Source organism: Pezoporus flaviventris, unplaced genomic scaffold, assembly GCF_033815535.1.
Source record: "Pezoporus flaviventris isolate CSIRO_AGI_PZ_B2104156 unplaced genomic scaffold, CSIRO_AGI_Pfla_v1 ptg000213l, whole genome shotgun sequence".
Lineage (NCBI taxonomy): Eukaryota > Metazoa > Chordata > Aves > Psittaciformes > Psittacidae > Pezoporus > Pezoporus flaviventris.
This window is the reverse complement of record NW_026892761.1, coordinates 3501409-3520156: the sequence shown is the minus strand read 5'-3', so window position 1 is coordinate 3520156 and position 18748 is coordinate 3501409. Positions and strand designations below refer to the sequence as shown.

Genomic DNA, 18748 nt, shown 5'->3' with positions numbered 1-18748 from the left:
GTCCAACCTGGCCCTGAAAACTGTTAGGGATGGGGCAGCTACAGCTTCTCTGGGCACCCTGTGCCATGGCCTCACCATCCTCACAGGAAAGAACTTCCTTATATCTAACCTGAATTTGCCCTATTCAGGTTTTAACCCATTACCCCTTGTGATATTGCTACAGTCCCTAATGCAGAGTTACAGATGTGGTCTTGGACCAGGAGAACAAAGGCAAGTAGGAAAAAGGTGGTGTCTGAGCAAGTCTCTGTGCACACAATGGAAACACTGGGCTGGAGGTAGGGAAGAGCATGTTTTTGTACAGGAGAACCTGATCCCTGGGAGGCTTCCCTGATGGGTGACAATGACAGCCTCTGCTCCATGATGGTTGTAGCCGAACAACTATTGACTTTTCCTTCCCTCCCCATTGTGTGGATGGGCCTGAGTGATGCAAACAGCAGAGAGCACACTGTGTTCACAGCACTCCCATCCCCACACACCCTTTTTCCATGTGGGAAGTCTGAGGGAGGCCAGACAAAGGGATTTTTCAAATTTCATGTATTGTAAGTAGCACAGCTCCAAACAGGATCAAACCAGGACCCAGCCTCTCTATCTGCAGACAAACCACTGCTGCAGGGGCACTGCCTGTGCCAGTACAGTTGCACATCCTTTATCTTTGCAAACAGTGTCCTCAGCTCCCCATTCAGCCTCTTACATCTAACACAGGATTTAGTTAATCATATACAGCAAGAACACAGCCCTCTTTGTCAGAGCCCTGCAAGGGTAAGATTATTCAAGCAATGGGTGGGCATCACTTGATATTATGACACCAGTGAGGGTCAAACACTCCTTGTTTCCCTTCCATTAGTCACACTGAGCCTATGTAACACAGGGGAAAATCTGCATCTGCAGGCAGTGAGCAGGGCAGTGCTCACAGAGGGTTTAATGATGCCAGGGATGTCACTCCCAGTACATTTGTCTTGGAAGGTATCTTAATGTACATTTCACCAGTGCTATGAGACTGCTGTCCCTGAAGCTGGTGCCTTGGGTGTATTCTGTATATACCTGTGCCCAACAGCGTCCTGCCAGCATGGAGAAGATAGAGTTATTTGGATTCCTACCACAAGACATAATGCAAACTGCAGTGTTATTTCATCCCTTCCCTTCCCACGGTATATACAGCCTCCCTGCTTTTGGGATGGGGCTTGAATGCTTCACTAACGTAAATTGGGGTTTGATGTAAACTCCACCAGCCTCCTCTCCACCAACTACATTGTGACGTCTCAGTACCTTAGCTCAATCTCTGCTTGAAAACTTGATGGATTTGGTCTGCTGGAGTGGCAGCAACTCAAGCAGCAGTTTCTAGAAGTGTCTCTATTGGGACAGAACCTCAAACCAGCCAAAACTGCTCCACAGATGCACCTTATGGCCACTTGTGTTCAACCACAAAGCTTATGGGGAAAGCTCAAGTCATCATTGCCTGAAGTAAGCCCAAAGTGGACTTGGTGACCCAAAAGTTGTGCTCCCTACACTCCCATAATGGTGTTTTCAAAATTAGAATGAATTTATGTGGTCTTGGGCTGGTAAATGGCCACAGGCTGCCCTGTGTGGATCAACATGTGTCATCCCAGGACCTACAACAGCTGGAAGAAATGTGCAGGGGCAGAATTTCCAAGTCCACAACTGGCCTCAAAAATCAGATAATACCATGGTAAAACAGAAGGGTGACCTCTGGGAGAAGTAATCCTGTATTGCAAACAGCTTTACGAGAACAACTGTAAAGCTTTCTCTACTGTACATAATGCCATTAGTTTCTGTAACTGCGGTAAATGCCCAGTTGGTTAAGACCAAACCAAGGACCAAACTCACTGCCCAGAACTGAGCAATTAAAACAACGTATATTCCACCAGCCAACTGTTTAATTCTCAAGGGCATTGAGCACAGTGTGCAACTAGTAGCAAAGCTTTAGATTCTCAGAACAAGCTATTCTCTCTGCTCCATTTATTGAGAGGAATCAGGGTACGTGATTGCAGTTCATTCCCATTGGTACCACCCATACTGTGGGCTGTGATGGAAATGCCACCGGTCTGATACATGCTCTTTGGTAGGCTCCCAAGGAAAAAAAGTGGACTTTTAAGAATTGGGCAAGATTCCCATTATGGAGAGAATTCCCTTGGTAGGTTTGTATTACCCTGTTCCCATAGCTGGCTTTATGTCATCTCTCTGACCCCCTTGATCCACAGAGGAGAGGTTTTGGTGGTCTGGAAGAGGACAGTTTCTGGGGGATCTCACACTCCACAGCGCTGGAAGCTCTCCAGGGAGATAATGCAGTCACTGAGTGATGAGCCCACCAGCACTGCTGACACAGCAGTTCTTTTCAAATGTAAACAGCTGCTCCTGGGCCAAGCAAGCATTTCACACAGCCCAGCCCAAACGTTTAAGAAACCCTCCTCTCCCTGGGTCTTGTTTAAGAATGTCAATTTAATTTCCCTGAAGTTAATGAAATCTGGTGGTTTTCATCTGCCTTTTGGTTTCTGGACCATCTTTGGGGTGTACTTTGAGTTTTGCCCTACAAGCTTCAGGAGTAGAAGAGCTGGTTTTTAAAAATGCGAGCAGAAAAGGAAGCTGGAAGGAAACCATCTGATATGGCAAGACATGATAAAATCACAGGAGCTGGCAGAGCTGGCAGGCTGCCCTCTCCTCCTCCATCCGTGGCCTATGCTCCTTTGTGAATTGCCCTTTGTTTGCTACAGATTCACTCTAGCGGTTTCTCACACCAGAAATTAAGCCCTATTTTATCCAAACCTGGCCCAGAGGCCTTTTGGCTCTTAGCCACAACATACATAGCATTTCATTTTATTTGCTCTTCCTTTCTTAGTCTCAATCCCTTCAGAGTCCTGCTATTATTATTAAAGCAAATAAAAAAATCCTGGATTTTCCTGATTAAAGTGCTTGCTTTCATGCTGATACATTTGGTTTGTGCTGCCTTTGGGGTCATAAGGAAGTACAAATTATTTTGGATTTAAGGGGAGCTGGGAGAAAGCTGATGAGAAGAAGGTATATTATCAAGCATTCCTTTGGTAATGTCACACAGCACTGATATTAGCCTGGTGATGATGCAGGACTGAGAAGGGAAATGGTATTTGGATAAAATGAGATGATCTGTGATGTGCCTGCAATGGACTGAGGGAACACACTGTTATCAGCAGGGCCATGCCAAAGAACGTGCTGCGTGTGGTAGGACATGGGGCCCTGTCACAGCTGCTGCTGGACTGGACACAGGCAGCATGCTTGGGAACAGGCATCTGAGGTAGGGTGTATCCCAGTGCAGTGACTCTGCCAGGGCTGTTTCCTGAGCCCACCACAACACACACTGCCATGTCCCTTAGTGCTGGAGCTTTAAAGTTACAGGGAAAATCACCCCCAGCATGCTGGTCCCAGTACAAGCCTTGCATTGAAGGGAGACAGATGCCTGACACCAGGGACACTCACTCCAGACCATGCCCCTGCCAGATGTAGTTGTCAGCATCTGGCGGACACATGCAGCCAGACTGCCAGACTTCTTGCCATACCTAGACATGTCCATGCTGCAAGCTGCATCCCACAGGGCTGCTTCTCTCCTGCTACAGGATGTTGGTTCCTTCGCTTTGTCCCAGCAAACCTCTAGGCTGCTGCTGCTCATCACCACCTTCCCAAGGGCAGGCATGGAGTACTTTGCTGGTTTTGCTGCTGTCCTGAGAGTTAAGAAAACATCAAGTGAGGAATCTCTAAATGGAGACTGTCTGAGCAAAACTAAACCTGTGCCCTCTCAGCTGGGTATAAATGTAAGTGGCTTCACAGTGGGTTGGAAATCTGCACCTGAGAGCAAATGAATTCTGCCCCTCCTCCAAGTGTGGAGGTCTGAGATCAGAGACCTTTCTGGTGCACAGCTCTCAGAGGTTGCCTTTTTCCTAATTCCCAAGGTTTGGGGAACACAGTGCCATGGTGTCATGAGCATCCCAGAAGTCCCTTACTTTCACCTGCATGCTCACCCCATGCAAGCATCTGTGCTCCTCAGGGATGCCAGCACCTTGTGGCTCTGGTTGCTCTCAGAAACCCCAAAGACATAGGGTGAAATCTCTGAGGGGAAAACAACCAGAGTCAAATGACGAAATATTAGAGGATTGAAGGACAAGAAAGTTTTTCTCAATGACTTACAGATCTTCCTTCCCATCCTCCTCTTATCTGCTCAGTTCCTTCTTCATATCTAGTTACCATTTCCACCTTCAAGTTCTCTTTCCTGATCCTGGAGATCTGACTGTGTACAGGCTGCTTCCAACAGATAACCAGCTCCTACCTAACCCATTTCCTTCACTCCTGCCTGCGGGATGAGACCTTGTGCAATTTCTGGTTGCTCCCCCCCACCCCCCACAAGGGCTGGCTGATAAGACCTGGACCCTGTAAGCATCTGCTGAAAAGCTTGACAAAAATAGCTACATCTGCAAAGGCCTCAAGCAGAAGAGAGAATGGTATCTTCATCCAAATCTGGAGTCAGTTGTCTTTACATCAGTTTAAAATGAAATAAGATCCATTCCTCCCTTGTTCCCTCTCAAAAATCAGCTGTAATCACAGAGCACTCAGGCTCATAAAGGCTGGAGATCAAAATGTGCCTCTGCCAGGAGTACTGGGCAATTTATCACAGGAGATTATGCTCGGGGAGGGTTCTCATGTGATTAGGATTTAACAGTCAATTAAATAGCACCAATGTTTCTAACAAAGAACCTGGGATTAAGGAAGGACTCCAAAATGACTCCTTTTCCTTCCTGACTCTGCCAACCTTAGGAATCTCCCTTTTATTACCCCAGATGACCAATTAAAGGCAACCAGAACAATTACTTCTGAAATTTCACTATGATGGGAAGCAGAGGGTCAGGTCTGTCCTCAAGGACACAGCTTTTGTGACCCAAGTTTCCAGGAAGGTGATATTAAACACCTGCGAAGGTAAGCCAAGGTGTTAAGCATTTTCATATGGCAGAAGAAACAACCTTCCCCTCTTGTACTCCTGCTGACACCACAGCCTGCTACAGAGACATCATGCATTTGCCTGATTGACACCAAGTCCCACAGGTTCATACATCCCTCTCTGTTGCGTGGGGTGAGTCCAGAGTCTTGTTTTATAGGTTCACCCAAAATACCAGTTATTCCCAGCATCCTGTTCTGGACAACTCACCCCAGCAGTGTATGATGTGGTGTTTTCCTTACAGAATATGTTATGAGGTTACTTCAGCATCTAGTCTTTGTTCTGCAAGACTTTGTTCTGCATCATTCTTCAACAGCAAATCCATAGTTTTCCATCCCAAAGCTGTGGGTTATTTTTCCAAACAGTAACTGTAAGTTTTCTCCCTCGTTTTTATTAAGCCATAGAACCTCAAAACCAATGCTTGCAGCAAAAAGCAATGTTAAGCTACATAGATTACCATGGTGTGGTCTTGTGTCCTTCTCCTCAAGTCATCTTCACCTACCAGGATGCAGGGTAGGTCACCAGAAGGGTGACAGTGACGCAGCAAATGCTGTGCTAGCCCTGTGTTCATGCTTCAAGCAAGGGGTGTCTAATTGCAAGTCCCAGGAGAGACACGAATTTTGTGTCTCAATGAAGACTTTGTGTATTCCAACAGACACTTTGGATTAGAAAATCAGATCCCAGAGTCAACATTTAAACAACCTCCATACTTCTGGCATGTTTTTTTTGCCAATATATGTTGTTTAACTCACTAGTGAGTTTTCCAGCCACCTGAGTAAGAGCCAAACAGTAGTTTGGGGCTGTTTATGGGAACAGTAACATGTTCTGCTCCTTCTCCCTAAGGCCACACAGACAGAACTAGCACCCCCACAAAGATTTTCCAGGAAGTAGTGACTTTTGGGAACAGAAAGACAGAATGGAAGTCATTGATCAGAACAAGCAGCTGTAGATCCCTCGAGGCAACGCACAATGCAGAACGGGATGCTGCCTGACACGCTGTTTAAACTGGGTGGATTTATGAGCTTCTCTGATAACAACTGTTATCTGGAGCAGGAATCAGTTCTGCCCCCTTTTGCTGGAATTTCTCTTGGCTTGTTCTGTTCCCAGCTCCGAGCAGTTCTGGAGAGTGTTTGGTGTAGCTTCAGCGAAGTCATGAAGATGGGGATCTAAGTCCAATGGTATCCTGTGAATTTGCATTAAAGGCTCCATCAACCTCAGAGATCCAAGAAGTCTTCAGGCTGAGCCAGAGCAGTATGAGCAAACATGGCAGCTACAGCCGTGTGCCCTGGAGCAGTGGTGGAGCCTACAATGACCTGCAGATCTTGGGACTCCTGGGTCCCAGCTATTGACCAAGAAATGGGTGACAGAACAGGCTCCCCATGAGCATGGCTTTTTGCATTTTAGAGTCTCCAAATACCAGATGCACTATCTCAAGCTGCAGAGCATTGTAAATCAGTCACTCTTTCCAGCAATCAACTGTGATAGGACCCTCCCTCTCATCACCCAATCTTTAAAGGAAAAGCCCCTCAAAGAGTCTTTCTCACAAAGAGAAAAAAGGTACCTGGATTATTTTATTTGGTGCTGTAAAATTTCCCTGCTGAATAGAGGATAAAACCAGTAAGAAAGATAGGACACCTGCCTCTGGCTCAACTCTACTGAGTTTCCTCCAGATCTTCTTTAAAGTATATATTCTTTTTGCCACATCATACTACATTTTCTGAGCATTCCTCAAATCCATTCAAAGCTTCCTCCTTTTTCCATCACATTCACTGTAGAGATGGGTAAATTCTAGTGTGGGATGTAGCAGTCAACATGTCTTCCTCAAAAGAAACATTGCTGTCAGCAGTCAAATCTAGGTCTCCTGAGCCTGGTCCCAGTGCTCTAGTTTTGCTGCCTGCCTGTGAAGCACACTTTATGGGAAGCACACCAGGAGCAGCTCTCTGCTCAGTAAAACCAACCAGCACTTTTTTGTTGTCTTTTTAAAAGGCACTGAAGTCAATGAAGGTTGAGTAATAGAACAGACATGAGCCACAATATACCTGATGAAGTGACAGAGGTTGAGATTTTTACAAAACCACACGGAAAGCTATTATACATGTATGTGTACGAGGCTTTCCTGAATGTTTCGAGGGAATTAAGACTTAAAGACTCATGCCAAACACGGTCACACTTGTATAACTCAGCAAGAAGGTGACTACTGAGACACCAATTCCCCCTGTATTCAAAAGACCCAAAGCTCAGCACCATTATCTTCTGCAGGAGGATGCAGGCTTTCCAAAGGCTGTGTCAGGATGTGCTGGGTTTCCAGAAACAGGAGCTCTGTGCTACAGTGATCAAGCTCCCTCTCAGTTAATATATTTGCAGACTGAAGGCTGCTTCCTTAATCTGCCTTTTGTAGTTCACGTTTTAATCAGCACCATCTGGGATTAGCTTCCTTTTATTTAGCTAGTTTTGGGTACAGGCAGTCTTAGATCCTCAGATTTTGGTCAGCCTGCCTGGAAACTCTTCCAGGTTTGAGGTTACCAGCTAATGTACTGAACTCTGGGATGATGGTTCCAGGCACTTGAGAGCAGACATAAGACAGCAGCAAAAGTGACCCACCAGCAGGCTCTGATCTTCCCTGCAGAACTGACTTCTTAAGGGCATTATTTCCCCAGCACAGCTGGCTTGTGGGCTGCACAGCCACAGATCCACTCGTGTGCTTGGCTGAGCAATCCAGCACACATGACCCCATTTTCCCAGGAATGCAGAGGGAGTTTGCTGCGAGCACAGCTCCATTGGCCAGAGCTGAAATCAAGCGTGTAAATCCCTTTCTTTTAGCCTCACACTAGTCAAAGGGAGAATTAAATCCCCAACCCTTGTAGAGGGAAGAACTGAATGAACCAGGGACAAGCTGCAAGTAATGATCTCTGCCACCTCCCCGTGCACTACCCAATTTATTTTGAAGTGCTATTTTCCTTCAGCCTCGGACATTTGGAACACTTTGCCTAGAGCATGAACTATCACATTTCCCAGCTCAATGAGCAACCCATACAGAGCTGTGCTAAATGCTTTATGAAAACGCTGCTTTGTGAGATAAAGCAGGCAATATCTTAGTATTCTTGCTCAACGTTACTTACCTGACAGGCACTGCAACTCATGAGAGTGGGTGAAACAGCCTGCGAAACTTCACGTCAGGACATCAGTGCATTGCCTTTTGGTATGCATTGATAGATGGATCAGAGTGCTCCTTGGGAATCTGTTGCTATAGGAGAGCAGTGAAAAGATGATTGCACTTAAAGCCAGATAAGCAGCAGCTTAATTTTGATGTTGGTGTTGGGTCCTAGTGCACAGCTTGCAATCGGCTCATCAGAACAAGTGTGACGTTTACTTCTATCCCTGCAATAACCCACAATCAACACCCAGCAAGCCTGGCCTCCTGCCCAAGGCTCACCCTCCATCCTCTCAGGAGAACATCTGCCGTGGGTTAACAGATAACACACGATGTGCATTTAATCCTGGTGCTGTAAGATGTCTGACAGACGGGCACACCTCACTTTCAGAGCACCATTGTTTTCCCGGGTGTGAAATATGGATAAATACACATATTTCACCATAAATCTCGTGCAGATCTGCTGCAGGAGAAGCACAATGCAAAACTAAGGCATTGCTGAAGCCCATCGCCAGCTGTACCATAGAACCACAGCCTGGTTTGGGTTAGAAGGGACCTTAAAGCTCATCCAGCTCCAACCCCTGCCACGGGCAGGGACACCTTCCACTAGAGCAGCTTGCTCCAAGCCCCTGTGTCCAACCTGGCCTTGAACACTGCCAGGGATGGGGCAGCCACAGCTTCTCTGGGCACCCTGTGCCAGCGCCTCAGCACCCTCACAGGGAAGAGCTTCTGCCTAAGAGCTCATCTCAGTCTCCCCTCTGGCAGGTTCAAGCCATTCCCCTTGTCCTGTCCCTACAGGCCCTGGTCCAAAGCCCCTCTCCAGGTTTCCCGTAGCCCCTTTAGGCACTGGAGCTGCTCTAAGGTCTCCCTGGAGCATTCTCCTCTGCAGGATGAACCAGCCCAGCTCTATTAGCACCAAAGCTTTTAATGGCACCCACCTTTTGACCAGCAGCAGAGCGGAGCCGGGCGCGGGCGCCTCTGAGGGGAGGCGCGGGGCTGCCTCACACCGGACACAACCGGTTCCGGCCGGCCCCAGGCGCCCCACCACAGCCACGGCCATGGCCGAGCCCCTCCACAGCGATGGGACATGGCTGGGAATGGCTGCAGGAATGGGAAACATGGGTCAGGTGAAGAAATAACTGTGAGAGACAGCCCTGTGAGAGGATGGGGAGTGCGGGCGTCACCCTCAGCCTCCAAACAGGGGGTGGTAGAGCTTTCCCGCCATCCAGCTCTGCACTGATATCCCCAGCTCTTTCCCCTTCCCCTACAAGATTTTCCATCTTGTTTTCTGTCCTATCCATATTGTTAATGGAATCATAGAATCATGGAATAGTTTGGGTTGGAAAGGACCTCAAGATCATCCAGTTCCAACCCCCCTGCCATGGGCAGGGACACCTCACACTAAACCATGCCACCCAAGGCTCTGTCCAACCTGGCCTTGATCACTGCCAGGGATGGAGCATTCACAACCTCCCTGGGCAACCCATTCCAGTGCCTCACCACCCTCACAGGAAAGAACTTCTTCCTTATATCCAATCTAAACTTCCCCTGTTTAAGTTTTAACCCATTACCCCTTGTCCTGTCACTACAGTCCCTAATGAAGAGTCCCTCCCCGGCATCCCTATAGGCCCCCTTCAGATACTGGAAGGCTGCTATGAGGTCTCCACGCAGCCTTCTCTTCTCCAGGCTGAACAGCCCCAACTTTCTCAGCCTGTCTTCATGTCTACCATCACACTGACCTTATTAATTGCTTCTAATTCTTAGAACTTCACTACCTGCCGTTCTATTGAGGAAAGAACTATTTAATGGAGAACCCCTGTCTGATTTTAAACAATAGGGTATTTCCCAGCAGGAAAAAAAAGCCTAATTAGTTTTCTCTGGTTTCTTTCCATGGCTGATTAGTCCAACGTACATATGGGGAAGCTGCTTCCCTTGGGATGCCTCAATGCGAATGGTCAACGAATTAACTAACATCAAAGCCTCCCTTGACCCCTTCAAAGGACTATTTGCAGCAGAGGGGTTTTATCTCTGTGTATCACCAAGGGTGAATGAAACAGGAGATGGGAATAGGCAGACCTGAACATCCCACTGAGCTCAGCTCAGTCCACTAGGTAGGCTGTCAGCAGCCTCTGGCATCGCTGCACGCCTTGGGAAAGTACATGATATTCCTGGCAAGCTGTCCCAGCTTCCTTTCTGTAGGGAGCACTGGAGAGCCAGCCTCTGCTCCATACACTCCTCGGGAGCTTGAGCTAGGAAGCAGAGAGCTGCAGTAATGGATGCACATGAAGGCAAAAGATGCTCTTGGCGCTCTTACTCCTATCCTAAGGCACGTTGCTCCTTTCTGCCCCGCACACAAGTGCTGCCAGGGAAGCACGTTGCCTCTTGCCCACCCTCAGCCTTGGCAGCTTTGTGCCTGTTTGGCACCTTGCAAGCAAGGGTGATGTTATCAAAGCTGCTAATTCTGTGCCCCCAGCAACAGAAGATGCAGCGGCCTCCCAAACCTGGACCTCTGATCACAGCACGCTTGTGGCCGAGATGGACTCCAGCAGCTCTTCAATGCTGTATAGTTCATGAAAAGAATGTCAAAGCTTAAAGGAAAAATCAGTGCTAGGAGACATCCACAAGCTCCTACCAGGAAAGCAGGTGTTCTAAGGAGCAGAGAGGCTCTTGTCTGCGCAGCAAGATTTTGGCCAAAGACACTTAAAATAGCCCCAGTTAAATCAGATGTCTTTAGGATGCCACTGCCAAGTCCTCGTAAGTAACAGGAAAGAATCTCACGACTTGGTGCAATGTAACCATGTAAGGGCAACTCTGCCCATCTTGTACAGTACAAGTACAGTTCATTCCCTTTCATGGCTCTACAAGGTCTGAACTATTCCTGTCCCAGGAAAACAAAGAGCATTTTACATCACAATACTGGAAAATGCAACTCAAAATGGAGTTTTGGGACACGGGTGCTCCCTTGTCAGGATTTTACAGGCATTTTTAGCCCTCATGTGCTCTGCAGCCTCACTGGTGAAGACACTGTGAACTTCAGGAAGCCTTTAGCACAGCACTAATCCTCTTCCAGATGAACTGGAGTTTAGGACATGGCACTGTGAGATTTCAGAAGCTTTATTTTGACGGGAAATGAATCAAAAAGGAATTCATTTCAAATTTTGAAAAGCCTGAAAACCAGAAGGCAACAATCAGTGCTATAAAGGAAAGACAGTTTTAAATCACAACTTAAATACTGAATCAATAGAGCAGTGTGAATTCAGTATAGCTGTGTGCTAATGGAGTTTAATGGCTTAGGAAGACATCTGAGAGACCTCAAGCTCATCTTAAACTTTTAAGCTGTCAGTTCACTTTGCCTTATGGAGGAATTCCACTGAAATCCACATGGATGACCAGAGGCCCAGGGGATTAGAAACAAGTCAACAATATTTAAACTCTTTAGTAAATAGGCAGTTATCAGCAGTAAACAGTTACTGGGTTTATTTAAAGTTCTACCCTAACGCCAAGGCAAAAGTAGCTAATTTAAGATACGCCAGAAAGAAACATGAAGTCCAATTAAAACTTATCTCCTTTTGCTGTGCACAAAGGAAAGTAATGAGCATTGGCCACAAGCCAAGCTGAAATCTCTCCAGTTTGGAGACTGTATTTGTCTTTCCAGAGAGTGTTTTCAGAGATTTATCTGCTGGAAAAATGAATTATTTCCAGGAGAATCACAACCAACAGTCCTGTCTCCCCTCCCGTTTTATTAATGCATCTTTCACGGTTGACTTACGCAGCAGAAGAAAACAGCTCACAAATAAAGTGTTTTTTTTTTCCACTCGTGGTATTTAACAGGTAACACACTCGCATGATTTCTGTATTACAGAGTTCAAAATTAATTCAACATTCTTTGGTGTTTTTTGCTAGTTCCCTCTCACTTGGAACATCCAGGAGTTTATCTATTAGAAGTTCTATCAGCTTGGAGGAGGACGACTAATTTTAGGTCTTATCAGTGGGAAGACAGCCTGTGCAGTCAAAGATGTTTAATTTATAGCTATGCTAAAAAGGCCGAACAGCTTGCTGATTTCAGCCTTCTCTCCTATAACAAAGCTTTAGTTTTGTACTTTATATTTAAATGGTGGCTTACATATGAGATCCTCATTTATGATTTGGATAAAACCTCCCTAACTCAAATTAAAACCCCACATCACAGTGCAACCACACATCAACACAGCCTGATTTGCTATGCTTGGATTCAACAGATTGCCATGGTGTCAAAGAAATACCCTGACATGCCTAAGAAAGAAAAACACAGATAAGGAGAAAGATGCTACACATGGGTAGCTCAGCCACCCTCCCCAGTTCAGAGGCAATAGCATCCCTGCTTCAGGCCCTCCTGAGAGAAGTCATAGGCTGGTTTCCCACACCCACAGTAACTTGCAAACAAGCCAGAAACAAGACACATGGTAACCAGCATTACATGGCGACAGCTTACAGCATAAACAGGAAAACATCACCAGAACACTTGCTATCACTTGAGAAAACTTTCAGAGGGCTGACCAGAGATTTAAGGGACTACAAACACTGTCCTAGAGATGACCACACAGGAGCAAACACTGTGTACTCTGGATATAACCTCTCAGTAATTCCTGACAACATGCAATCAGCACATACAACCTGAAGGACAGCCTGTGTGTAGCTGTGGGTATCATGAAATAGGTAAAATCTGACTAACTGAAATGATCAACACTAGGTGTATGACACCAGCATATTTTAAAACTACCAAAACCATGTATGGCATTCAAATTGATAAAGCACCAGCTGATAAATAAACCTGATGTGGTTAACAAAATCCACCAACACAAAGGCAGCACCTGGAAGAAAGGGTTATCGCCTCTTCTTGCATCCCTCTTGCAAAACATTATACCAGTAGAAAAGACAGTAGGCTTTTAAGTCCTTGTAGAACTATAGCCACACCATACTTACAAGTTCCTGTGAATTACAGCCACAGCAACTCAGAAATCTCTTTTCCCAGTAGAGGTGCCAGTGATTTTAATTAGACATTTTAAGACACAAAAGTATTAAGTGTCTGCTCCAGGCACCCTTCCCTCTCTCAGACCTATCTTGGTGCCAGCAGTTATTTCTAGCTTAGCACTTACTGCAATTCTCTATTTCTGCACAGTACAGGAAAGAAGACTGTGGAGAGCTTTTGCAATTTAATACAGTGCTTAATGCTGGTAAGACATAAAAGGTCATAACACTGCTGGAAGCACCCACTAGAATGAATGGTGGGACCCCAAACGTTCATCAGTACAGCTCTAGCACCTTGAGAATCCCACTTCCCAAATGCAATTAAGCCCAATGTGAAGAGCTGATCAAAGACAAAAACCAAAAAGGTCATGAAACAATGTTATTTCTGGTGTTCTGGCACAGAAAGCAGGAGGAAGCTCAGAAGTGTCAGGATACAGTACTGCACGGTCAGGGTGATTGTAGATTTTTTAAACACTTCAGTTTGACAGCCTATCTCTGACCTCAGCCCTGCAGATAACCAACCTTACTTCCAAGATACTGGGTGGATCCAAAGTTAATGCCTGCTGATACCTCAGCAAAGCCTGCGGTTTGACTATCAGCATAATCTGAGCCAATACATATTTTCCTTTCACAGTAACTACAGCAGCTTTCCATTATCAGAAAACCAACCAGTTCAAATTAAAACTGAGCACCAGAAGTACCACAGGTAAAACCCCGAAGCAACTCTTTCAAACCACATGGTAAAAACTTGTGAGCTCAAAATCCCAGTGACTGAAATTACCCAGAGAACAAACTGACAGGTACGAGACACAATGTCAAGATGTAGTAGCAAACCACTTGCATCCTCTCTTGGTTCTGCCAGTAAGATAGCTAAAAACAGTAATTTGCTTAAAGCACGTATCATTGGCAGAATAAATATTGTGAGCCTTTATCAGCAGAAACCCCACTAAACATTGATATCATAACCAAAAGAATCCCCTTTTTGAGTGAAAAAGCAGCAAGCAGCATTTAGGTTGCTAGAAACTTACTAAATCTGGAAAAGAAAGATGACAGTAAAGCAACGACCGAAGTGGAAATTTTTCACTTTCAACTCTGGCACTGCTTTACAAGCTGATTTGTTTTAAGAATTCACAATCAGAATCTGTGTATCTTTTGATGACACACATTCCTAAGTCTTTTAAGACTAACTGTAATAAATCTGCCGATGTTTATGACTTGAACAAAAGACACAGCACGATATAGGTCTGAAGTGTTTATTTTACATCAGATGTTCCATACCAGAGTTTCTTCAGTTAGAAGTTCCTAGAAGAAAATGAAACAAACATTGTTACAAGCCAGTTTGCTTCAGCAGCTCAGGTAAATATTTTTGTCCAACTGTGTAATCATCCTATAACTACAGTGTATACATTTTCCTCTTAAAAGCTGGATTTGGGTATGGAAATTACCCCCGCAAGTGTTAGAGGAGAAGATAAACATACGTACTTGGAAACAATTCCGTCATTTTTTGCCAGACGCAGGATGGAATCATCTGATTCACCCTTTGAAAAAACAAAGAGAGATGATTCTGAAGTGACCAAATAATTGCCAAATACACATTAAAAAGAGAAGCAGCTGCAGCATTAATGCTGGCAGTGAACTTCCCAAAGCCTTCCACAGATCACTACACTTTATATGCACAGATTACTGTTTTCAAAACAAACTGTTAAATTCTTTGACATCCTTTAGGATAAGAAATAGTTTTCACTTGATAAAATACACACTTGAATTAGTGAGATATATTTCTGGGTAAGCAGAGTTCTGATGAACTCCAGAAGCTTCACACCGTGTTTAATAAATTTAAATCACGGTAGTATCTCTAATAATTCTAAACAACAGATAAAAGTCAGATATTAGTAACTTGGTACATTAAAAGGAAAAAAAACACTTGCATCCTTCAGTGATTTTAAAAATCTAAACATACATAATTCTACAAACCAAAGGATTAAGAAATAACCAGAAGAAACTGATTCCTGCAAGTGAATTTGGTCACGTCTTCACTCTGCCTTCATTATCCCCACAAAAGCTCTCTCTCGAATGAGCTGAAGGCACACTGTGTTTCCAGGGTCAAATCTAAATCTGAACAATTCCTCATCAATATAAAGGGAAGCACAAGCATCCTGGAGGTCAGGAAAGTACTCACCATTCGACGAATGGGTCCACAGATGGCGTATGTTTTGAACTGGCCGTTTACTCTGCCCGTTACCTTGTCAACCTAGAATTAACAAGCAAGTTACTCCATGCAGATTCTTACACTGCAAATCTTTTTCTGTAAATTACAAAACAATAAGGCAAATACTGAAGTTTGAAAGACACCTACAGAGTATCTTCTCACAGTGAATTGATAGTTAATGATATGGTGCAGCTATAAAATGGACCACACACCGTAACAAGAACACAATACAAAATGGAGCTGAAAGAAGAAAATACTCGAGTTCTGAAAAAAATGGAAAGTTCAGTGTGAAGTTCACTTGTGGGTTTTATTGCCTTTGCTATTCTTTCATGTTTCTTTTAATTAAGGTCAGTATTACAGAAATCTTAAGGGGGAAGGGGACAGTTTTGTTACACAGGTAGAAAAGCGTCCAAGTTGAGAGACACAAAATTGTCTCATTTCCTGCAGTTGCTGAAAAACAGGAAGAAAAGACTAAACAATATAAACTGTGAAATTAAACAGTGCAGTGAAACCTGTAATACCACGAGGGTTTGTTTTTGAGTTCTACTGACTAGCAGAGTCTTTGCAAACAAGAAATAAGGATCACTGAAGGAATGAAACATGGTGAAGAAAGTATTTACAGGAAACCAGAAGCAGAGCCTCTCAAAAAGTTAATTCTTTAGTCAGACATAATACAAGAGGTTCAGCTGTTTAAAAGTATGGGACCTTATAGCAGCCTTCCAGTGTCTGAAGCGGGGCTATAGGGATGCTGGGGATGGAATATTCATTAAGGACTGTAGTGATAGGACAAGGGGTAATGGGTTAAAACTTAAACAGGGGAAGTTTAGATTGGATACTGTGAGGGTGCTGAGGCACTGGAATGGGTTGTCCAGGGAGGTTGTGAATGCTCCATCCCTGGCCGTGTTTGAGGCCAGGCTGGACTGCGCCTTGGGTGGCATGGTTTAGTGGGAGGTGCCCCTGCTCACGGTACAGGGATTGGAACTACATAATCTTAAGGTCCTTTCCAACCCTAACTATTCTATGATTCTATGAAAAGTCTTGTGGTCTCCCACTGAAGAAGAAATCAATCAAGCTATAGAGCTCACAAGGAACTACAGGAAGATTGTGTCCCCAGAATTCCTGCAAGGTGAGTACCAATAAATGAGAAAAACAAAGCATGCTAAAAAAGAGTTCAAATTAACTGGAGCCCATGCGCATTAACTGGGATCCCGCCAGAGTCAAGGTCTACTGTGGTTTTCTCAGCATATATCTTAAGCTTGGAGGGCTCTGCAATAACACTGAAGATTAAATTAAACTTAAGACAGGAACAAATTCCTTGTTACAGTAAGAAAACTAAACGGACAACACCAGGTCAACACATATAACCAGCATGTCTCAGGAAGAATTCTAAGCATCAATACCCCAAGCACCGAGTTAGTGAAATGATAATGCACAAAGCACACAGACTCATTTGCTATCTATCAGGAGCAGCAGTGACAAGAATTAATGCAAATGATTCAAGCAAAACATGGAAGTTCTGCTCTGGAAACTCTATCTCTGAGTTTGGGCATACTACAAAAAACACAGAGAAGATCAACAAGAATAAAAAAGGTAAAAGGGGTAAGAATCCCCCTGAGCAAGCATTTCTTCTCCCTTCCTTCAGGGCAAGGAATTCCCTAGTAACACTAAATATCTACAGTTAGGAAGCTGTACTCAAACTGTTAAGCCCTGGAACAGACTGTACAGAGCTTTTCCTCCAATGAGTATCTTCCAGTAGGCTGAAAAATAACCAGTGGTGACACAGTAATATACCCATCTGTGTGTAAGAACTCAAGCTCTATACTTACACGGTCTCTAGTTTATTTGGAGATGCATCACAAACTGTTCTATCTCTTAACTTGTATTCAAAGTTTAAAGGTGCAGCTCTCCCCACATATTTGGTATAAAACTTACCTCTGAAATATTTATCTGAATAGAAGCATGATCCTTAGCGCCGATTATTCGGTTGCTAGCAGAGCTAAGGAATAAAACAAGATGCATTTAAACAAAAGGAAATGGACAGTAACAATAAAAAAGCCACTATTAACAACACCAAATCTACACGCAAATTAAAGCTTCACAGGGAATTCAGGCAATAAAGTTTAAGCTTTCGGGGCTCAGAAAATTAAAATGCACTTTTAAGTACATTTAATGGAGAATTTCACTTGGCAGGGGCATGCTAAGTTGTCAGCTATGCCTTCATTTTGGTTTCTATATACCCATTTCACCCCTATAGTGGACACACATCAGCACAGGCCTTCAAATCACACAGAATATCAAGCTTTTCTTTTCTAAAGTACATGAAATAACAGCAATCAAGGTAACTAATGAGAAAGCAGTTTCTATGCCTTCTTCATGGGGAGCCATGACAGCTGCCAAAAGGCACTCAGCCTGCAAACCCCCAGAAACAACAGGCTGTAAAAGCCATCTGACTTTAACCTACTAAAATGCACACAAATGGTTTATTTTTAGCCTGCTGCTGCTGTTTAGCACCCATGTAAAAATTTTCCCACTGTTCCACCAACTATAATCTCAAAACTGTACTTAAGGTGTGCTATAAAGGCAACAAGGGTTCACTTCACAGGTTCACTGTGCCTGTAGCTACAAACCTGCATATTTCCTCCTGGCATGAGCCATACAAGAGCTGTACTGCCACTGTACACACTGCCGCTGTAAAGCTGGCAGTTACAAACAGAAGATGCACAGTGATCGCTTTACATTTAGTCTTTGCCTCGTATATTTTACATAAAGCATTTAAAAATACGGAAATAAACAAAAACACATATATATTTGTTTCAGAGATATTCCCAAAGCCCCTGCTTTCGGCCTCTGTTCCGGTTCTCGCCAAGGGCCCATTTCCTCAGGCCACACGCCGAGGGGAACTGCTCACCACTTCCGAGGGACGTAGAGGTCCACAAACTCCCCGGCGTCGTTCTGCATCTCGCTGCGGTGGCGGCGGCGGCCCAGGCACCAAGCGGTAACACCTACAAGGAACAAGGCCTGGTCTGCGCACCGCGCTCCCTACACGGGCTCCACCACGGAGCTGCCCCTCCCGCGGCCTCACAGCAGCGCGGACACCGCGGGTCGCGCACCCCGCGCCGATCCCAGCCCTCCCCCGGAGCCCCGGCCCGGCCGCTCCCCGCGGAGCAGCGCCGCCATCGCGCTCCTACCTCGCGTGTGCCGCGGCGGAAAGGGAAGGAGGGCGGGCGGCGGAAGCGGAAATAACCGAAGGGGAGTAGCGCGCTTCCGGCGCGCCGGAGTGGCGTCATCGGGCTGTTAAATGGCCTCAGTGAGGTAGCGCCCGCTGAGGGGACCATAGAGGAAGCGGAGCGCTGCCGCCCTAGGCCTTTGAGGGGATGCGGGTGTCAGCCCCGAGGGGTCGCGTCCC

At 45.2% G+C, this 18748-nt stretch overlaps 1 protein-coding gene and 1 long non-coding RNA gene across 2 annotated transcripts; both read right to left on the bottom strand.

Annotated features, from left to right (window-relative positions):
* Positions 1-2005: 2005 nt before the first annotated feature.
* Positions 2006-4763, bottom strand: LOC133262503 (uncharacterized). Its single transcript, XR_009741328.1, has 3 exons — positions 4231-4763; positions 3549-3710; positions 2006-2569 (listed from the first exon to the last, which is right to left on the bottom strand). It is a non-coding gene; the product is annotated as an uncharacterized LOC133262503 (long non-coding RNA).
* A 9609-nt stretch (positions 4764-14372) lies between these two features.
* RPS21 (ribosomal protein S21) lies at positions 14373-18590 on the bottom strand. Its single transcript, XM_061441382.1, has 6 exons — positions 18531-18590; positions 18251-18344; positions 17275-17338; positions 15313-15384; positions 14616-14671; positions 14373-14435 (listed from the first exon to the last, which is right to left on the bottom strand). Exons 2-6 carry the CDS (start codon positions 18298-18300, stop codon positions 14426-14428), a joined length of 252 nt encoding a protein of 83 aa, XP_061297366.1. The 5' UTR covers positions 18301-18344; positions 18531-18590; the 3' UTR covers positions 14373-14425.
* Between the last annotated feature and the right edge of the window lie 158 nt (positions 18591-18748).

Bases quoted from the DNA above. Each gene is read 5' to 3' on its own strand.
- RPS21 (XM_061441382.1), bottom strand. From the start codon at position 18,300: ATGCAGAACGACGCCGGGGAGTTTGTGGACCTCTACGTCCCTCGGAAG. The intron at 17,339-18,250 runs GTGAGCAGTTCC...TTTATTCCTTAG, and splicing joins CTCTACGTCCCTCGGAAGTG to CTCTGCTAGCAACCGAATAA. The intron at 14,672-15,312 runs GTGAGTACTTTC...GTTTTTTCAAAG, and splicing joins GTGGACCCATTCGTCGAATG to GGTGAATCAGATGATTCCAT.